The sequence below is a fragment of the Atta cephalotes genome (assembly GCF_000143395.1).
Source record: "Atta cephalotes unplaced genomic scaffold scaffold00023, whole genome shotgun sequence".
NCBI lineage: Eukaryota > Metazoa > Arthropoda > Insecta > Hymenoptera > Formicidae > Atta > Atta cephalotes.
The window spans coordinates 3,299,350-3,315,072 of record NW_012130087.1 but is presented as its reverse complement, the minus strand read 5'-3'; the positions used below and the strand labels follow the sequence as shown (position 1 = coordinate 3,315,072).

Here is a 15,723-nt window from a genome sequence, read left to right as displayed (position 1 = left end):
ACTACACACACACACACACACACACACACACACACACACACACACACACACACACACACACACAATCGATAGCTATTTTGAAGTCAATCTTAGTATTCGCAACGTTTGCTTTTTCCTGAACGCGAGGCCTTCGACTGTATAACGTGTTCCAAAGTCGAGTGCGACGCGTCATTGACGCTGTATAATGATCGCACGTGCGCGTTCCGCTTATTACTCGATCCTTGTCACGCATGGATGAGACTCGATAATTCATCTATTACGATGATTATCAAAAATTAGAAATCAATCATTAAATATAAATAGATATACGCGCGAAATAGAAAATTATGATTGATACATTCAAAAATGCGTGTAAAATGTGAGTTTTAATTAAGAGAGAATCGACGTTTCTTCGAAAATTTCGCTAATATAAATTTAATTATATAATTTGTCTTACTTTTATTTTTCTTCTTTGAAGATAAAAAGTTCTGGCGCATAACTGGATAATGAGATTTTAATTTTGTATTACTCTCAAGTGAATTTGCTTTAACAGAGAAATTGGATTGAATGACCGATTATTGAAATACCGTGATTTTAGTGATATTTTCCATACGGTAGAATTGAGAATTTTGAGATTTTGGCACTATCGAATTCTATTCTCAAACGGAGAATCCTCTGCGCAGAGAAAAAAAAATAATTTTCGGAACTTCGCAATCAAAACAACGATACTATGTCGTATAATTGTGAAGCAGCTTCTTATCTCCTTCTTCTTATCTCTCCTTAATTATGTAAGAGATATCATGGAAAATAACGCAATACTTGTGCTTTTGAAAATCGGAATCCGATTAAATTCACGACTATAAACACTTAGTTGGTGTCTAGAACCTGCAGCGTTATATGCGATTATCTATCGGTCCTCGCGATACAATCCGTGATTATTTTTAGAATCGACGCAACGGTAGCACGCGGACTCTTCGAGTGCAAGACTTTAAGGCCTGACCTGACCTCTTTAGCGCCGAGCATAGAAAGTAGATGAATCCTGTTTGCACAAAGCGATAAGGAGTGTCGGCTGCCGTTGCGGTAACAAGAGAGGGGCAGTATCGGAGGCTCGACTGATTATCTGAATGATACAAGGTGTTCCTTAATATATGATGTGTACACTGCTATGTTTCACGATAAATTCACGTAGAATGCATACAAGGAAAACAATGATAACGATGATATATATACTATACGAAGCGAAAAAGTGCTATGATAACTGTTATATAAAAATACTACAATATTTTCGTGTCTGGATATATTGAAATTTAATAATCGTTTTTAAATTATTTTTAATTATTAAATTTTTTAATAAATATTTATAATATTTAGTAAAGAAATTTTTAATAAAGGATAATTTTTAAAGTTGTCCTTTCATGCTATTGCTTTATATATTTCCGTTCGTCTATTGTATTCTCACTATGCTAATCTATGCTCTGTAAAATTGTAATGAATTTAAGCAAAACTTTCTCGCGATTTCACGATAATCTTATAAATTTTATCGATTTAGGTAAAAAATAAAACCAGTTAAATAATTTGATGAAGCAGCAACATTGCAAAGTCACGCGATAGTTGGTTTTTAAATTTTGTTGTTTACTTCATAAACACACATCGTTCAGTATAAATTGACTATATATAACTATGATATGACGGGCAGAAAACTGGCAATTATTGAGAAATAATTACAGCTCTAATTATGCAATTAACCCAAGCTTGTTTTCTCTTCATCTATTTTGTTCTTCAATTTAAACTTTTCGATATAAAGTTCATTTTGTAAATTAGATGTAAAACTTATGATATATTTAGTTTAATTATATAATAATAAATTTGATTTTTGTTCAAATTCAATTTATTAAATTGAATTAATCAAATTTATAGTTTTTTATTTGCGTCCATTTTTTTATTGGTTACACTAAGAGATGTATGTCTCAGTTTTACTGATGATACGTTGGACTTTGCTGTATTTCTAGAAGATTACCATTCAATCCAGGCACAAATATCATGCTAAATAATAGTCATTATAGTTCACAACTCTACACCATCATATAATTATTATAAATGTCCACAAGAGAAAAAAGTTACATGTAGTCTTATCACTCAAAGAGTAACGTGGCTTACGTGACTCGCGGCACATAGACATCTTCACGCAGTGAAGAATTAGAACGGCTGCGTGATACTGATTGACGCTTAATTCGATCACAGACAATTATCCGGTTGGTTAGGCTGAACTAGAATCCCGCTGATCTCGCTGCGCAAAATTCACGACAGCTTCGAGAGCGGGTCAAATCACAAGGTGATATCCTATCACACGGGGGAGATAACTCGATAATATCTATTAACCCTGAAGAGCGCATGATGTGAGTCAATTTAACCCATTCGTTGCCTCGAATGCAAATTCCATTTCGAGTATTACATCTATACTAGAGTACTTATTGGCAATTGTGATTTGTTATAAACTGCGAAATCAATCATATTGAAATATATACATATATATATTTCAATAACAAGTTCATATAACTCATCATACTTTTTATTCAAATTTACTAAAATTTTTCTAATTAGAGATTATCTGATCAATTTGTGGAATTATTCATAAATATAATTTGATTGAATTTTGTTTTATATTATAGTCATATTAATCCGATTTCATTAGTCAAAATTTTATTATAATAAGATTCGCTTAAGAAGATGACAATTAAGTGAATGGGATATTTGAAAAAGAAATCTTTTTTATATACCGCACTTGCTTTATAAAAATTCCGTCATTTTTTATCTAATTTATTTGGAAGATATAAATATATACCGTAATAATGTAATATATTATACTATATTTTTTAAATGTTATTTAAGTTAGTTGGAGTCTTCACATATAATGGCAATCATTTTAGAATTCTTATATATATAAAACTTAAAAAAGTATGTAAATATACTCAAGTATGACACATCTGACATATATGAAATAGATATATCAAACAGATCTAAGTAATATTCCATAAGCAAATTTCTATGGAATTTAAACTCTTGCGACAGATTCTTGCGTTATCATTTGGCCGTCATCAACATTTCCGTGATTACATAAAAGAAATTATTATAATGAAACTTGTGAATAACCCGTATCGTGCATCTGCATCGCATATATATGTGAGCCTTTGTTTTTGTGGACTTAAGTATATACATGTAAGATAACTCATACATCCTAATGATAATCTAAAATCATAACGAACCCCGGAATACAAGTTTATTTATATCCGATTACATAGACTACCACATACGATTGGATTCGTAAAATAAAGAAAAAGAAAGCGACAGAGAGAAAGAGATAAAGAGAGAAAAAGCATATGCAACAGCTGTTTAAGTCACGAGGGAGGAATGAATCACCGAAAAATTTCCACAAGGTCCGATCCGTATGAAACGACGACACTGTTTCAAGCGGACGAGAGAATTCTCTGGATCGATCCACATATCATAATTTATGTATCGAGAAATAAACGATGAATTGATTTTACAATCGATATACAAAGAACAATATGGATGAATAATCAATTATGAAATCTAGAAACTTCGAATTTTTATATTTCCGCCCTTTTTGAAATTTTTATTGTGATATCTTTTGATTCTCAATTATTTTTAGGGACTCGTTAAAAACATTAAAAACTCGTCATAGATTATCAAATTAATAATATTTCATAATCAAAAGATAATACAAAAATATTACAAAGTATAAAAAAATTACTGTTTTTTATTTAACTATGTTTGTTATTACTATGTTACATATATTAATTATTGTTATTACTTATGTTCACTCACTTATATCTATTAGAATTTCACACAAAATATGAATTGAAATTTTTATTAAAATTCGAATATATTAAATTTATAATTTCAATTAAATCGAAAATCTCTTTTAAAGTAAGTTTCTCGTAAGTTTCGTGTTGCATGGATCGAATTAATCTCGAGTTTCGCGAGGTATGCAAATTTTTTTCTATAGCCACTGATGAAACTTTAAATAACGATTATAAAGCCACGTGTGTAAAACGTCAGCTGACGAAGAGACATGACCGATCACTCGGTTGACGCAATCCACGAACAACGTATTCGCACGACTACGCACGAGTCCGAATGCGAAGAACGCACGAAGAATCACGAAGGATGATTTTTGCGTCTCCTACAAGTATAATATTCCAAGGACGTACGACCGAATCTGAATTCCACGTCGTGTCGCCCTCGAACTATCGATAGCTTCCGCTTATACGCTCATTTCGTATTATTCTCTCGTTTGTCACGAGAAATGCAGCAGTTATTTCCGAATTTGTAAAATACTTATATTTTTAGGTGGATTTTGAATAATCGATAAAACCGAGATAAGAGATTTACGTACTACTCCTTCTCTTTCACGCTAAAATTATTAAATAATTTAATTATTTTTAATTAGAAAATAAAATTCTCACTTGGAATGTGTCACGTTATTTTAGGATTAAATAAAAAAGAAGACATTAGTCTAATCGTATTTTGTGCCTTTGTTCGTTAATGAATTTTGTCAGATGGTGACAATATTACGTGTTTGAGTAGTTAAAATGAATTAGTTATTTTAGAAAGAGCGTTGCTCTCAAATTTTCATTTGTCAGGAAACGCAAAGAAACATATTAATGAACCTAAAGGTATTTCGCCATCTCACCTATTGTGTAAGCATCTCAATAGCTCAAATAACGTCTTTCTTACACAAACAAATAAAGCAAGATTTATTTCGGTTATTGATATAATATCTAAAATTTCAGATACTTTATTTCTATTTTCTAATGTAGCCCATAATATTTGTACATATAATATGAGAATACGAAAAATTTCTATTATCTATTGTTATTGACATGTTCACAAAATCTTTTCTACAAAACCTTTTCTAAAATACAATCTGTAACAGATTGCTTTTAAAATGGATTCAATCGATCGATTGCTTACCTTTCTTCGACTTTGCGCCGATTTTCAGTCTTGATGGCCATGTAACAATGGTGTTCGTTCTCTCCATAACCTAGAACAATACAAAATCGCTATTGTTATGCATCGTATAGAAAATAATTCGTTCAGAAAATAATTCATCATAGATATTTTTCTTTCATAATTTAATAATAGAAACACAAAATGCACTACAAATTATCCCAAAGATTTCGAAATATTTTCCATCTTTGTTTTTTTTTTGCAACTTTAGGCAATTACTAAACTTGTACATAATATTTTCAGAAGTAAATTATTTGTTAATTATATAACGATATGATATCTTTAATATTTTTTAAAAATTCGTTTGTGTATAACATTTGTCCGATGATTCGATTCAGTGTTTAAAACTTCTTATCAATTTTTCAGATTATCTCGCTTTCCACGTAACCTTCGCGAATATTTAATCTCCTCGACACGTAGCTTTTGCTTATCAAAGTTATACATTGACTGTTATTCACTTTCTGGAACACAATCTTTATCATTCCGAGATTTTATCAATTTCCTAGTTGTCGTATTTTTTATATAATTTTTCGAATATTTTTTATTTCGAACACACCCAGCTTCTAATTTTGGATAAACATGTTTATCTTTGACTATACATTTATCATGAAGAAATAATCGTAAATATAACTTGCGTTATAAAACAAAAAAATATTATTAGTATGTTTTTTAATCTATTAATTAATTTATTCTTTAATCGATGGCAGTGAGTTAGTTTGCAGTGAACATTTAGAATTTATACAAAATCTAAATGAATTTATTAATTAACTTTACATAATTAAGATTATGAAATAATTCTTTTTTCTTAAGTTAAGAAATCTTTTCAACTGCAATCTCTCACCTGCATAACATTTAACAATTATTTTCATTATTATTAGAATTTTTATATTATTAGAATTTTCATAACTAGAATTTTAAAAAGATTACAATAATAATAATCCAATTTTAGTTGAAAAGAAATTTGTTCTAAAATTATTGAAGATTTTGTATAATATATGAAAGAGTATCACAAATAAAAATATTTTTTTGCATGCAGTTTCTATTTTTAATTCGAATCTTCACCTCTCTGAGTTATTAACTGTCTGCATGTAACTTCTAAGTTTAGACAAAAGATACCTATTTTTAGATACAGTCTTCCTCACGTAACTTCTAGTTTCGAAGAGAAACTTGACTGTTTTAAACTATGAATTAGATTAAATAAAATTCAGAATAATTTTATCATTTGTTCTTTAAAACTTAATCATTAAACTGGAATAATTAAAATCTAATGTATATATTATTAATTATATTAGAATTTAATATTATTAACTCTCTAGATCATAAGTATTCCAATCACAATTATCGTTAAATGCATTATTTTTCCGAAAAAATATTGCATGCAATCTTCATATGAAAGAAAAAAACTTAAAATTGCGAACACAATGTGAGTTGACTAAAAATTTTAAAATGTCGGAATTACGACATTTATCATTACCACGGTCATTTTTTCGTTGAATATTAATCTCTCAATTGTCGATGTTCAGCTGCAAAAAAGGTCTTCGATCCTCGCAGTCAAAACAAAAAGAAAAACAATAAAAAATAATAGTCAAAGAGTAAATTTCTACAAGAGAACGCGTTTCACAGTTATCACTTATTAAAAGCTCTATGCAATACAGAGCGATCTCGAGAGTGGGAGGTGAATGGATCACGATAACTTTCACGATAACGATAACGGGTCACTGGATTCTTGTAGGCACTGAAGCGCTAATTGCACTGCGGGTGAATCGAGTCGCCAGATTTACTTTCACTCCAGCTACTGCTGATCGCAGTAAAACATCCCGGAAGATCATGCGGTCACTAATTAACTGATCTTTCCACCTCGCGACGTAAGTAATTGTCTCTCTCTGAGTTTGTCGACCTCACGATCGACCTCGTCAAAGATCCGGCGATCTCCGACAACGCGAGAATTCGAACTGCCTTTACTACTTTGCGTCGAAGACCATCGATCGATCGATCGCGATTCCTAGCTCTGATTACATTTATCAGGCGACACTCTCTTAACTCTATTTCATTTCATTGTGCGATATACGTTTGGATCACTTTGAAAATACTACAGTTTTAATTGTTTTTCAAATTTTCCCCTTTCGAACTTGTTTACAACCGGGTTCCACCCACAAAACACATAGAGTTTTGAGCCAGGAATTTTTTTTTACGGCAAAATACTTGTCGTCGAATCATAAGATCACCGCGGGATCACTAGCACGAAAGGAAACTGACTAACTGACTAACGCGAGATAATATAACGGGTCGGTCCGGTCGAATCACCTCCCACTACGTTCTTCAACTCCCGCCACCAGTCGCGACTTCACTTCACTGCGCACCATGTTGGCCTCTCGTCATCGCGACCCTGCCTCCGCGAATCCCCTTTCTTCACTTCCTCACCTGAAAGCTTTGCGAGCCTCTTTTGCTTTACAAAGACAAATTAAGACTAATTGTAAGATGATTAGAGAATGTACAATTCCAGTCTGATAGGCATTTCAAATCTTCCTATTTGTTTTGAATTTCTTTTTTTTTTTTTCGATAAGACAGGATCGCTTAGAATAGAAGAATCGAATATTCACAAATATTAAGTGGGAAAAAGTTCGTTTTTTTAATGCCATCTAACGCCACGAACTTTTTCCCATACCTAATATTCAAGAAGAATCGAATATTCGAATATATATTTTCGAGCGAACATGTAGCTTCGATGAGTTTCAAGTTTTATTCAAAAATTATAAACAAGAATCTACACAATTTTTAGAAAATTCGATTTTTTTTTAAACTTATCGATATGAATATTGCAACTTTTATATTTGCCATAATACAAATTAAGACTAATTAAGACTGATTGTAAGACGATTAAAGAATGTACAATTTCGATCTGATAGGCATTTCAAATCTTCCTATTGTTTCGAATTTCTTTTTTTTTATAAGACTGAGGATCGCTTAGAATAGAAGAATCAAATATTCAAAAATATTCAAGAATATTCAAGAAGAATTGAATATTCGAATATATATTTTCAAGCGAACATATAGCTTCGATGAGTTTCAAGTTTTACTCAAAAATTATAAATAAAATTATAAACAAAAATCTACACAATTTTTAGAAAATTTGATTTTCTTTTTTAAACTTATCGATATGAATATTGCAACTTTTTATTTGCCATAATACAAATTAAGACTAATTAAGACTAATTGTAAGACGATTAAATAATAAAGAATTAAATAAGAAAGAATTAAAGATTAAGAATGTACAATTCCAGTCTGATAAGCATTTCAAATCTTCCTGTTTCGAATTTCTTTTTTTTCGATAAGACAGGATCGCTTAGAATAGAAGAATCGAATATTCGAATATATATTTTCGAATGAACATGTAGCTTCGATGAGTTTCAAGTTTTATTCAAAAATTATAAACAAAAATCTACACAATTTTTAGAAAATCTGATTTTTTTTTAAACTTATCAATATGAATATTGCAACTTTTTTATTTGACATAATACAAATTTATATGATCGCATTCTAAACACATTTTTCGACTATTAAATAAAATCTCCCGGTTAATTTAGAATAACATATGTTATAATAGATCATACGATCATCTTATTCTGAGATACGTGTGACATGCGCGTTTTAATGATACGCGACAACCTTTAAACTTTCATGTAATAATGTGGACCTGCGCGCGTTCGAAGTGTTTGTATATTTTATCCTAAATTATTAGATATTGAATATTAAAATTTAAATATCTAACTTACCAGAGCCAAATGTCTGCGAAATGAAAAATCGCCTCTTTCGCTTTCTTTGGAAAAATCTAATCACAACAGATATGGTCGGAACGTTCCAATTTTTCCTCGAATTCTCTTCACTCACAGTATAAGTTATTCGGAGATAATGTTGTAATACAAACAGACACTGCAGATATACTATATCAGCACAAATATCCGCAATTACCGATTCATATATTAGCCTATCTATCGTTACGAAAAAAGGTCAATATTTTTAATTACAACACACAGTTAGCATAACATATTTCCGTCATAATTGCGAAGAAATATAAAATGCTCTGACTTGTTAACTATAATTTGCACTACGTACTTTCTGTATCACGAGTACGGAAAAGACTAGACTATTCCGACTTGTTCTGCCTACGACTAGCTACCTGTCTTGACTAGAACACTTGCGATACTGAACTGAGTATTACTATGTAGGTTGGTCAAAAGACCAGATGCAGGTAGATGCGGTTCGTTTTTCGGGGGTTGCATTGTTTCGGGGTTCTGAAAGGGCGTTTCTCTAGAAGCCGAAAGGAAGCTGATTGGATGGCAACTCTTGCTGAGCAACTAACTGGTCATTGATCCGAAATTTTGTATAGGCAGGGGGGGGAGGGAACATCTTTTTAAAAAATTTTTATTTAGAAAATAAATATTAATTATTATTACTTAATTATTTGTCATATATAATAATGTTCTGTTCTAATGTATCTAAACAAAAATAATCATATTTGACTCTTAAAAGCTAAAATTCTCAAATTATATAAATATTTTTTATACTAAATAATACAATTTTTTATTTTCGATTATTATTAATATACTTACATTTTTTTTAATTATTAAATTATTTTATTGAGATGATTATTAAATCTATGATTATTAATTTGTTAATAAATTATTAATTATTTATTGTTATATTATTTATTGTTATATTATTTTCTAAAAATAAGTTTTTTTTTAATTAAAAAAAGATATCTCTCGTGTATCTTTTGCACTTACTGTAAGTATAAGTATATAAAACACACTCTTTCACATTATCGTATTTATGCGATATAAAAGTAGTTTTTGCTGCAATGTTTATAGCAACGATAGTGATTGTAACAACAATTGCAATGCAGCGGTAATAGCACAAAGTTGTACATAGATATCTCAGCACTCAACATTGAATGTTTGACATCTACAACTCCATAAACTTCTGAACACTATCATAAATTCTTAAAAATCCCCTATAAATCAAAGGAATTCAGGAGATAAGATAAACTTTCGCTTGTTGAAATTCATAAAAACGATGAACAGATTTTCTGAAGAATATAAAGCTTACTTCTTTTTCATAACATTTTCTTGTACCAAATATTTTAAGAAATGTAAAATTAAAATTTCTTTTTTTTTGTAATAACAAGTTTTTTTTTCGTTTTTGTTTATTTTGTCACAAATTTTTTTATCATTAAAAGTTGTATGTTTAAATAACTTAAATAACTAACATGCTCCTATCAAAGCATTTACTCACTCCAATGACTTGTTAGAATGAGTAAATAGTATCACTATAAAAAGTAAAATTTTAAATGTTAATTTTAATTTGCTCAGAAAGGCCATTTATAGGTCTTTAAATTAAAATTTAAATATTAATTTAAATTAAATTAATATTTTATTTTCTACAGTGTAGAAACATGTTAAAGCATACGTGAACAACAAATCTAAAACCATCATCAAAACAATTGACAATTTTTCCTTTGACCATTAGAAAGCGAAAGAATCCATTTTTGAAAGTTTACTTTTTCCTTAGTAAAATTTATTATTATAATTCGTCGTATTCTTTGCTTTAAAATATGGTACTATTTCTAGACAATTACAGCGCTTCTTTGTCCTATTAAGGTTAGCAATTAATTTTTAGTAAATCTTCAAAGAAACTTATACAGCTTTGACTTGGATATATAGATAGTTCATTCTCAGAGTAGAGATATTTATCCAGGATATTTAACAAACACATTGTTAAATAAAAACCAATTATTCAGGAATTAGTATCTATTACTTACACAAGATTATCTTTTTCTAAAAATTTATTACAAACTTAAATTAACAATTTTGTTGTTAAAAAAAAATATATGTTATTATGAAAAAACTGTCATTACTTTGGTGATAGCTTAATGATAATATTGGTCGGTAAAAATTTAATCTTCTTTCGGCCTTAAAATAAAATAAACGAAATTGTTTCTGATAAATTTTGATGCACTGATTAAGAATCTGAGCTCAAAAATGTCGTATTATTCAAATTTTTGAATTCTAACATAGAGGTTCAAAAAATGAAGTTTCTAGTCACTTTCAACGACTTAGAAAATGTCTAATTTTTTTTAGCATCCACGCGGATGTCATTAAAGTATTATTCTTTAAAAAAAAAATTGTTAGACATTTTATAAGTCATTAAAAATGATTAAAAACTTTATTTTTTGCACCTTTAGGTTCGAATACCTCAAAAACTTGACGCCACACGATATTTTCGGGACCAGATTCGTAATCAGCGCATCAAAATCTAAACAACTTTATTTACTTTAAAGTCAAAATGGTATCGACCAATGTAATTAAAAATCAATTTGCAACAAAATAAATACAAACAGAAAATAAACAAGAAAAAAAATATTCTAAGAAAAAAAAGAGAAATTTGCATCACATTTTGATTTCTTAAAAATATTTGTTGCAGGAGGTAATTTTTTCTAAAGATTTGTCAAGTTTTTCTGAAGAAAGAAATTCATGTTTTTAAATTTACTCACAATAATGGCAAAAATGCATTAATCTAAAGTATATATTATATTATACCATCTATGTATTAGAAAAATTGATTCTGGAATATTGTAATACGGAGATGTAAGGGCATAAAACACATATATTAATATTTACTTTAAACAAACTACGTACAAGTGAAAGTTGTGTTTATAACATTTTTTATTGAACAACACATTTTTAGATTATTTTATTTGGTATTAGTTTTGTTGTTATAAACAAAAAGTTTAAAAATCATAACGAAAATCTAAATTTTTTTTATATAAATATTTTAAGTACTAAAAATGACTTATGCAAAATTTCATTGAGATTCACCAATTAATTTATAACAAATAAATATTTTGTTTATTTACTGATTAATGTCTGCATCTCAATGTAATTTTATATAAATATTTTTGAATTCATAAAGTACTTATATAAAAAAATTGAGATTTTTATTTTGTAATATATTTTCATATATTTCTATTAAAGTACAATTTTAAAAACTATTACTTTTTATTAAAATAACTTTTGATCCAAATGATCAATTGTCTCTAATTTTTTTGTATTACTTGTAAATGCAATTTAGAATAATCTGTAATTTTTTCAAGTAATTCTTAACATTACCTTACAACCTCCTTAACTTTCTTCTTTTTCTGAGATTTATTATTCTGTCACGTAAGTAATCCGATTTCGAAATTTTTTTATATTTATTATTAATTTCTGAATGAACTAAGAGGTATTCCTATTATAATTTATAACTCGGAAAGACTATTTTTTAAAACAGACAGCGTAGCATTTCAAAAGCGCATTCTCAATTTTTATTTTTAAAAGAGAAAACGAAATAAAATAAAACCTTTCTCCAATTTCAGTTAATCTCTCTATAACTTTCAATGACAAATATTTTTTTTTAGTATAAATAGAAAGGATTTAAAACTGTAAAAATTTTCTCTTCCATTCTTAAAATGAGCAAATAAAATTCATGTATACCTGGGTCAATCTATTAAAAGGTCCACTTGAAGTCACTTACATCTGTCACAATACATAGTGCGTATCATTCTTCATAAATTCTTTTATGTAGAAAGAACTTTTCTATTATATATTATTTTGTTCTGGTATATATTATTGTCTTTATTGTCTATACTTTCACTCACCATCTGTCAATTTCAATAGAATATAAAAGCTATATTTTTTTTTGCGATCACACTCTTCAAATTAAATATCTAAAAAGCTGAATATTCCAAAATTACAAAAATAGCTGAATATTTTAACATTAAATATTAAATTTAAAAGAGCAAAATTAAAATTTGTTACAAAATCTAGCTATGTTTTCAAAAAGGATGTAATATGCATAACTCTTACAATTATGAAGATTTCATGAAATTATAAAATATTTTAATCTTTCATTTTAATCTTTTTCTTTACTTTCTATTTTTTGTTTCGTTTATTAAAATCTTCACAAAAGGATAATTATTTAATTTTAAATTTATATTGAAAAAATAATTCTATTAAAAATGCGCATATATTATTTATTTGTTACTGTTATATCTACATCGTGTATATGAATGTTTTGATTTACAGAATAAAATAAGCAGAAATAAATACAGCTAGTGAAATTGTACGAGTACATATTCTTTCAATAAACTTGGCAAGATCGAAAACCGTGTATCGAGCAACATACGAAGTTATCGTGAAGACATGCGGGTCTTTATCTTCAACATGCACAAGTTACTGATTATAGAAACCAGATAAATATGTGTGAGGGCCGACTCGATATGAAAATACTTTTAATCGCATGTATCGATTGCGCAACAAGTTGACAAAGAAAATTGCGAACGTTTGAAATATTGTGACATACTTAATAATTTTTCAACTTTTATTTTTATATATATTAGTCATATTTTAACGAATGTTAATGACATAATTTTAGGGTGTAAACCACACTTGACGCTATTAATGCTTCAAAATTTTTGACTAATCGGTAGAAAAAATTTTACTAATTGGCTAATTAAAAAAATGCTTCAAAGCATACATAATATCAAGTGAACCATCTTAATTTAATTTCTTTCGTTTTGCAAATACAGGAAAAATTAAGCTAAAAATTTGCGGATTCATGTTTCTCCATTTTTCATTTTTGATTCTGCAATATTTCCTACTGTAATCGATCGAAATTAAATAACAATACTTGAGAATATTACTTGATTTACATTTATAATGAACAATTTGAAGAGTAGTTAGTGATATTATTTCATTGAAATAAATCTATCGGTAGCGATATGTACAGTATGTTATTGCTGTGCAAAATGCTGACTTATCACAGTTATCACATATCACAATTAAAAAAACTCGTATGTGTAAGAAGCTCGACAACAAACTTTCACCGATTCGATTATTCTTAAAAAAATTCCGGCGATTAATGTACATATACATGTTTACTTGTGCAATAAAGTGTCTTATTATAAAACGAGATAGTGCATTGCATTTAAATATATATATATATATATATATATATATATATATATATATATACACTAATACAAAATTTAAGAATTCTAAAATTTTTTCACTTACAAGATCTCCTTTTCGAAATTAGATATGGAATTACAATTCAAAGGGAATATAAATTCCGAATTAATAGAAATATAAGTAGTAATTAATTGAAATCTTGATACGCAGCTCAATTACGATTAATATTAATCTGAGGATTAAAATACCAGGAATTCTCTTTGCATTTCTCATACACGTTGCCCGTTATCACTCCATGCTTTATCGTCATTCCGAATCACTTCAATCACGTATATCGCGGCAGATTATACATGTAACTTCACCGAATCGCAAATCTAGTTTGACGAATCAGCAGCGGATGTGTCTCGCGGTCTGTTCGAGCGAAGATCATGCATTATGCAATGTATATGTTCGTTCACGTACACGAACGCATATGTTAGATTTAACTAGATTAAACTTTGTGAAAATAGAACACATTGCTCGCTTGTTTTTATTATGACTTGAAGAAATAAGCTATATGAAATAGCTATATGAAATGGATAAATAAATCAGCAAATATAAAGAAATTAAGATAATACTTGTAAAATAATTAATTAGTAATGAAAGCGTAATACGGAGGCGTCATAAAAATTTATAATTACGAGCGAACGATCGTCGAAGAAGCAATTGCAAACTTCTTAAAGAATAAATTAAAATGTCATATTTCTAAAACGTGACACAGCTGCGTCTCGTACCAGAAACGGAATAATATTTACATAATACGAGATATTATATTTCTTTGGGTAGATTAAAAGATAACCGCGAAGAAAAACGTGATCGCGAAAATTAAAATGTTCGTAAAAGAAGCTGCATTTTGTAATTAATCAGATTTTGACTAAACGAAAGAATTGTTATCAATTATAAGAAATTATAGCAAATTAATATAAAGAGTATTTAAATGTGCAATTTGAGATGTGTATATTGGGTATTATATATATATTGAAAATATGTAATTTTCCTTTACTTTTTGTTTCTTTCTACAAATCTAACTATGCATGTATAAATATAAACGCACGCACGCGCGCGCGCGCACACACACACATATAGATATATTTAATAATAATAAATTTATATATATTTTATTATTGACGGAGCAAAACTGACATCTCAAATTAAATTTATAACGTATTAATTAATACATATCATATGCCAAAAGATAACTGTTGACTGATTATAATAATTTAATTCAGTAAGATAATCAGAATATTTCATAAGATAATGAAGATTTTTAATTCTTTTCAAATATCCCATATTTGAGATAGAAGATTTGAATTAAAAATAGTCATATCGGAGAATTAACGAAAGAAGTGACGAAATCCTATCTCAGCAACTGCATTATTCATGCTAATTTAAAAATTCCGAGTTATCTGCAAAATCAATATGCATCATCAAAGAGGCAGTATGCACGCGGATATTAATTAATGAAGCGTCGACTAGCAATGTACGATATCTTATTCCTTGTTATCGGCATCGGAGAGTCAACAGCGGTCAAGGATTACACCGTAGCGCTATAATTAACGTAGCGATATATCGTCATCAAGAGGAAAAGACAAAAAGAAAGAGAGAGGGAAAGAAAGAAGAGAAGGGAAGAAGAAAAGAGAAACCGATGTATTCATCAAATTTAATAAAT

General features: G+C 28.7%; 1 protein-coding gene across 1 annotated transcript in view; it reads right to left on the bottom strand.

Moving 5' to 3' along the window:
• The window catches only part of LOC105619921 (protein bicaudal C), a 34,861-nt gene that overhangs the window by 11,935 nt on the left and 7,203 nt on the right, over positions 1-15,723 (bottom strand). The window contains exon 3 of the mRNA XM_012201436.1: positions 4,975-5,044. Within this exon, the coding sequence (XP_012056826.1) occupies positions 4,975-5,044 (70 nt within the window). The remainder of the gene's footprint in view (positions 1-4,974; positions 5,045-15,723) is intronic.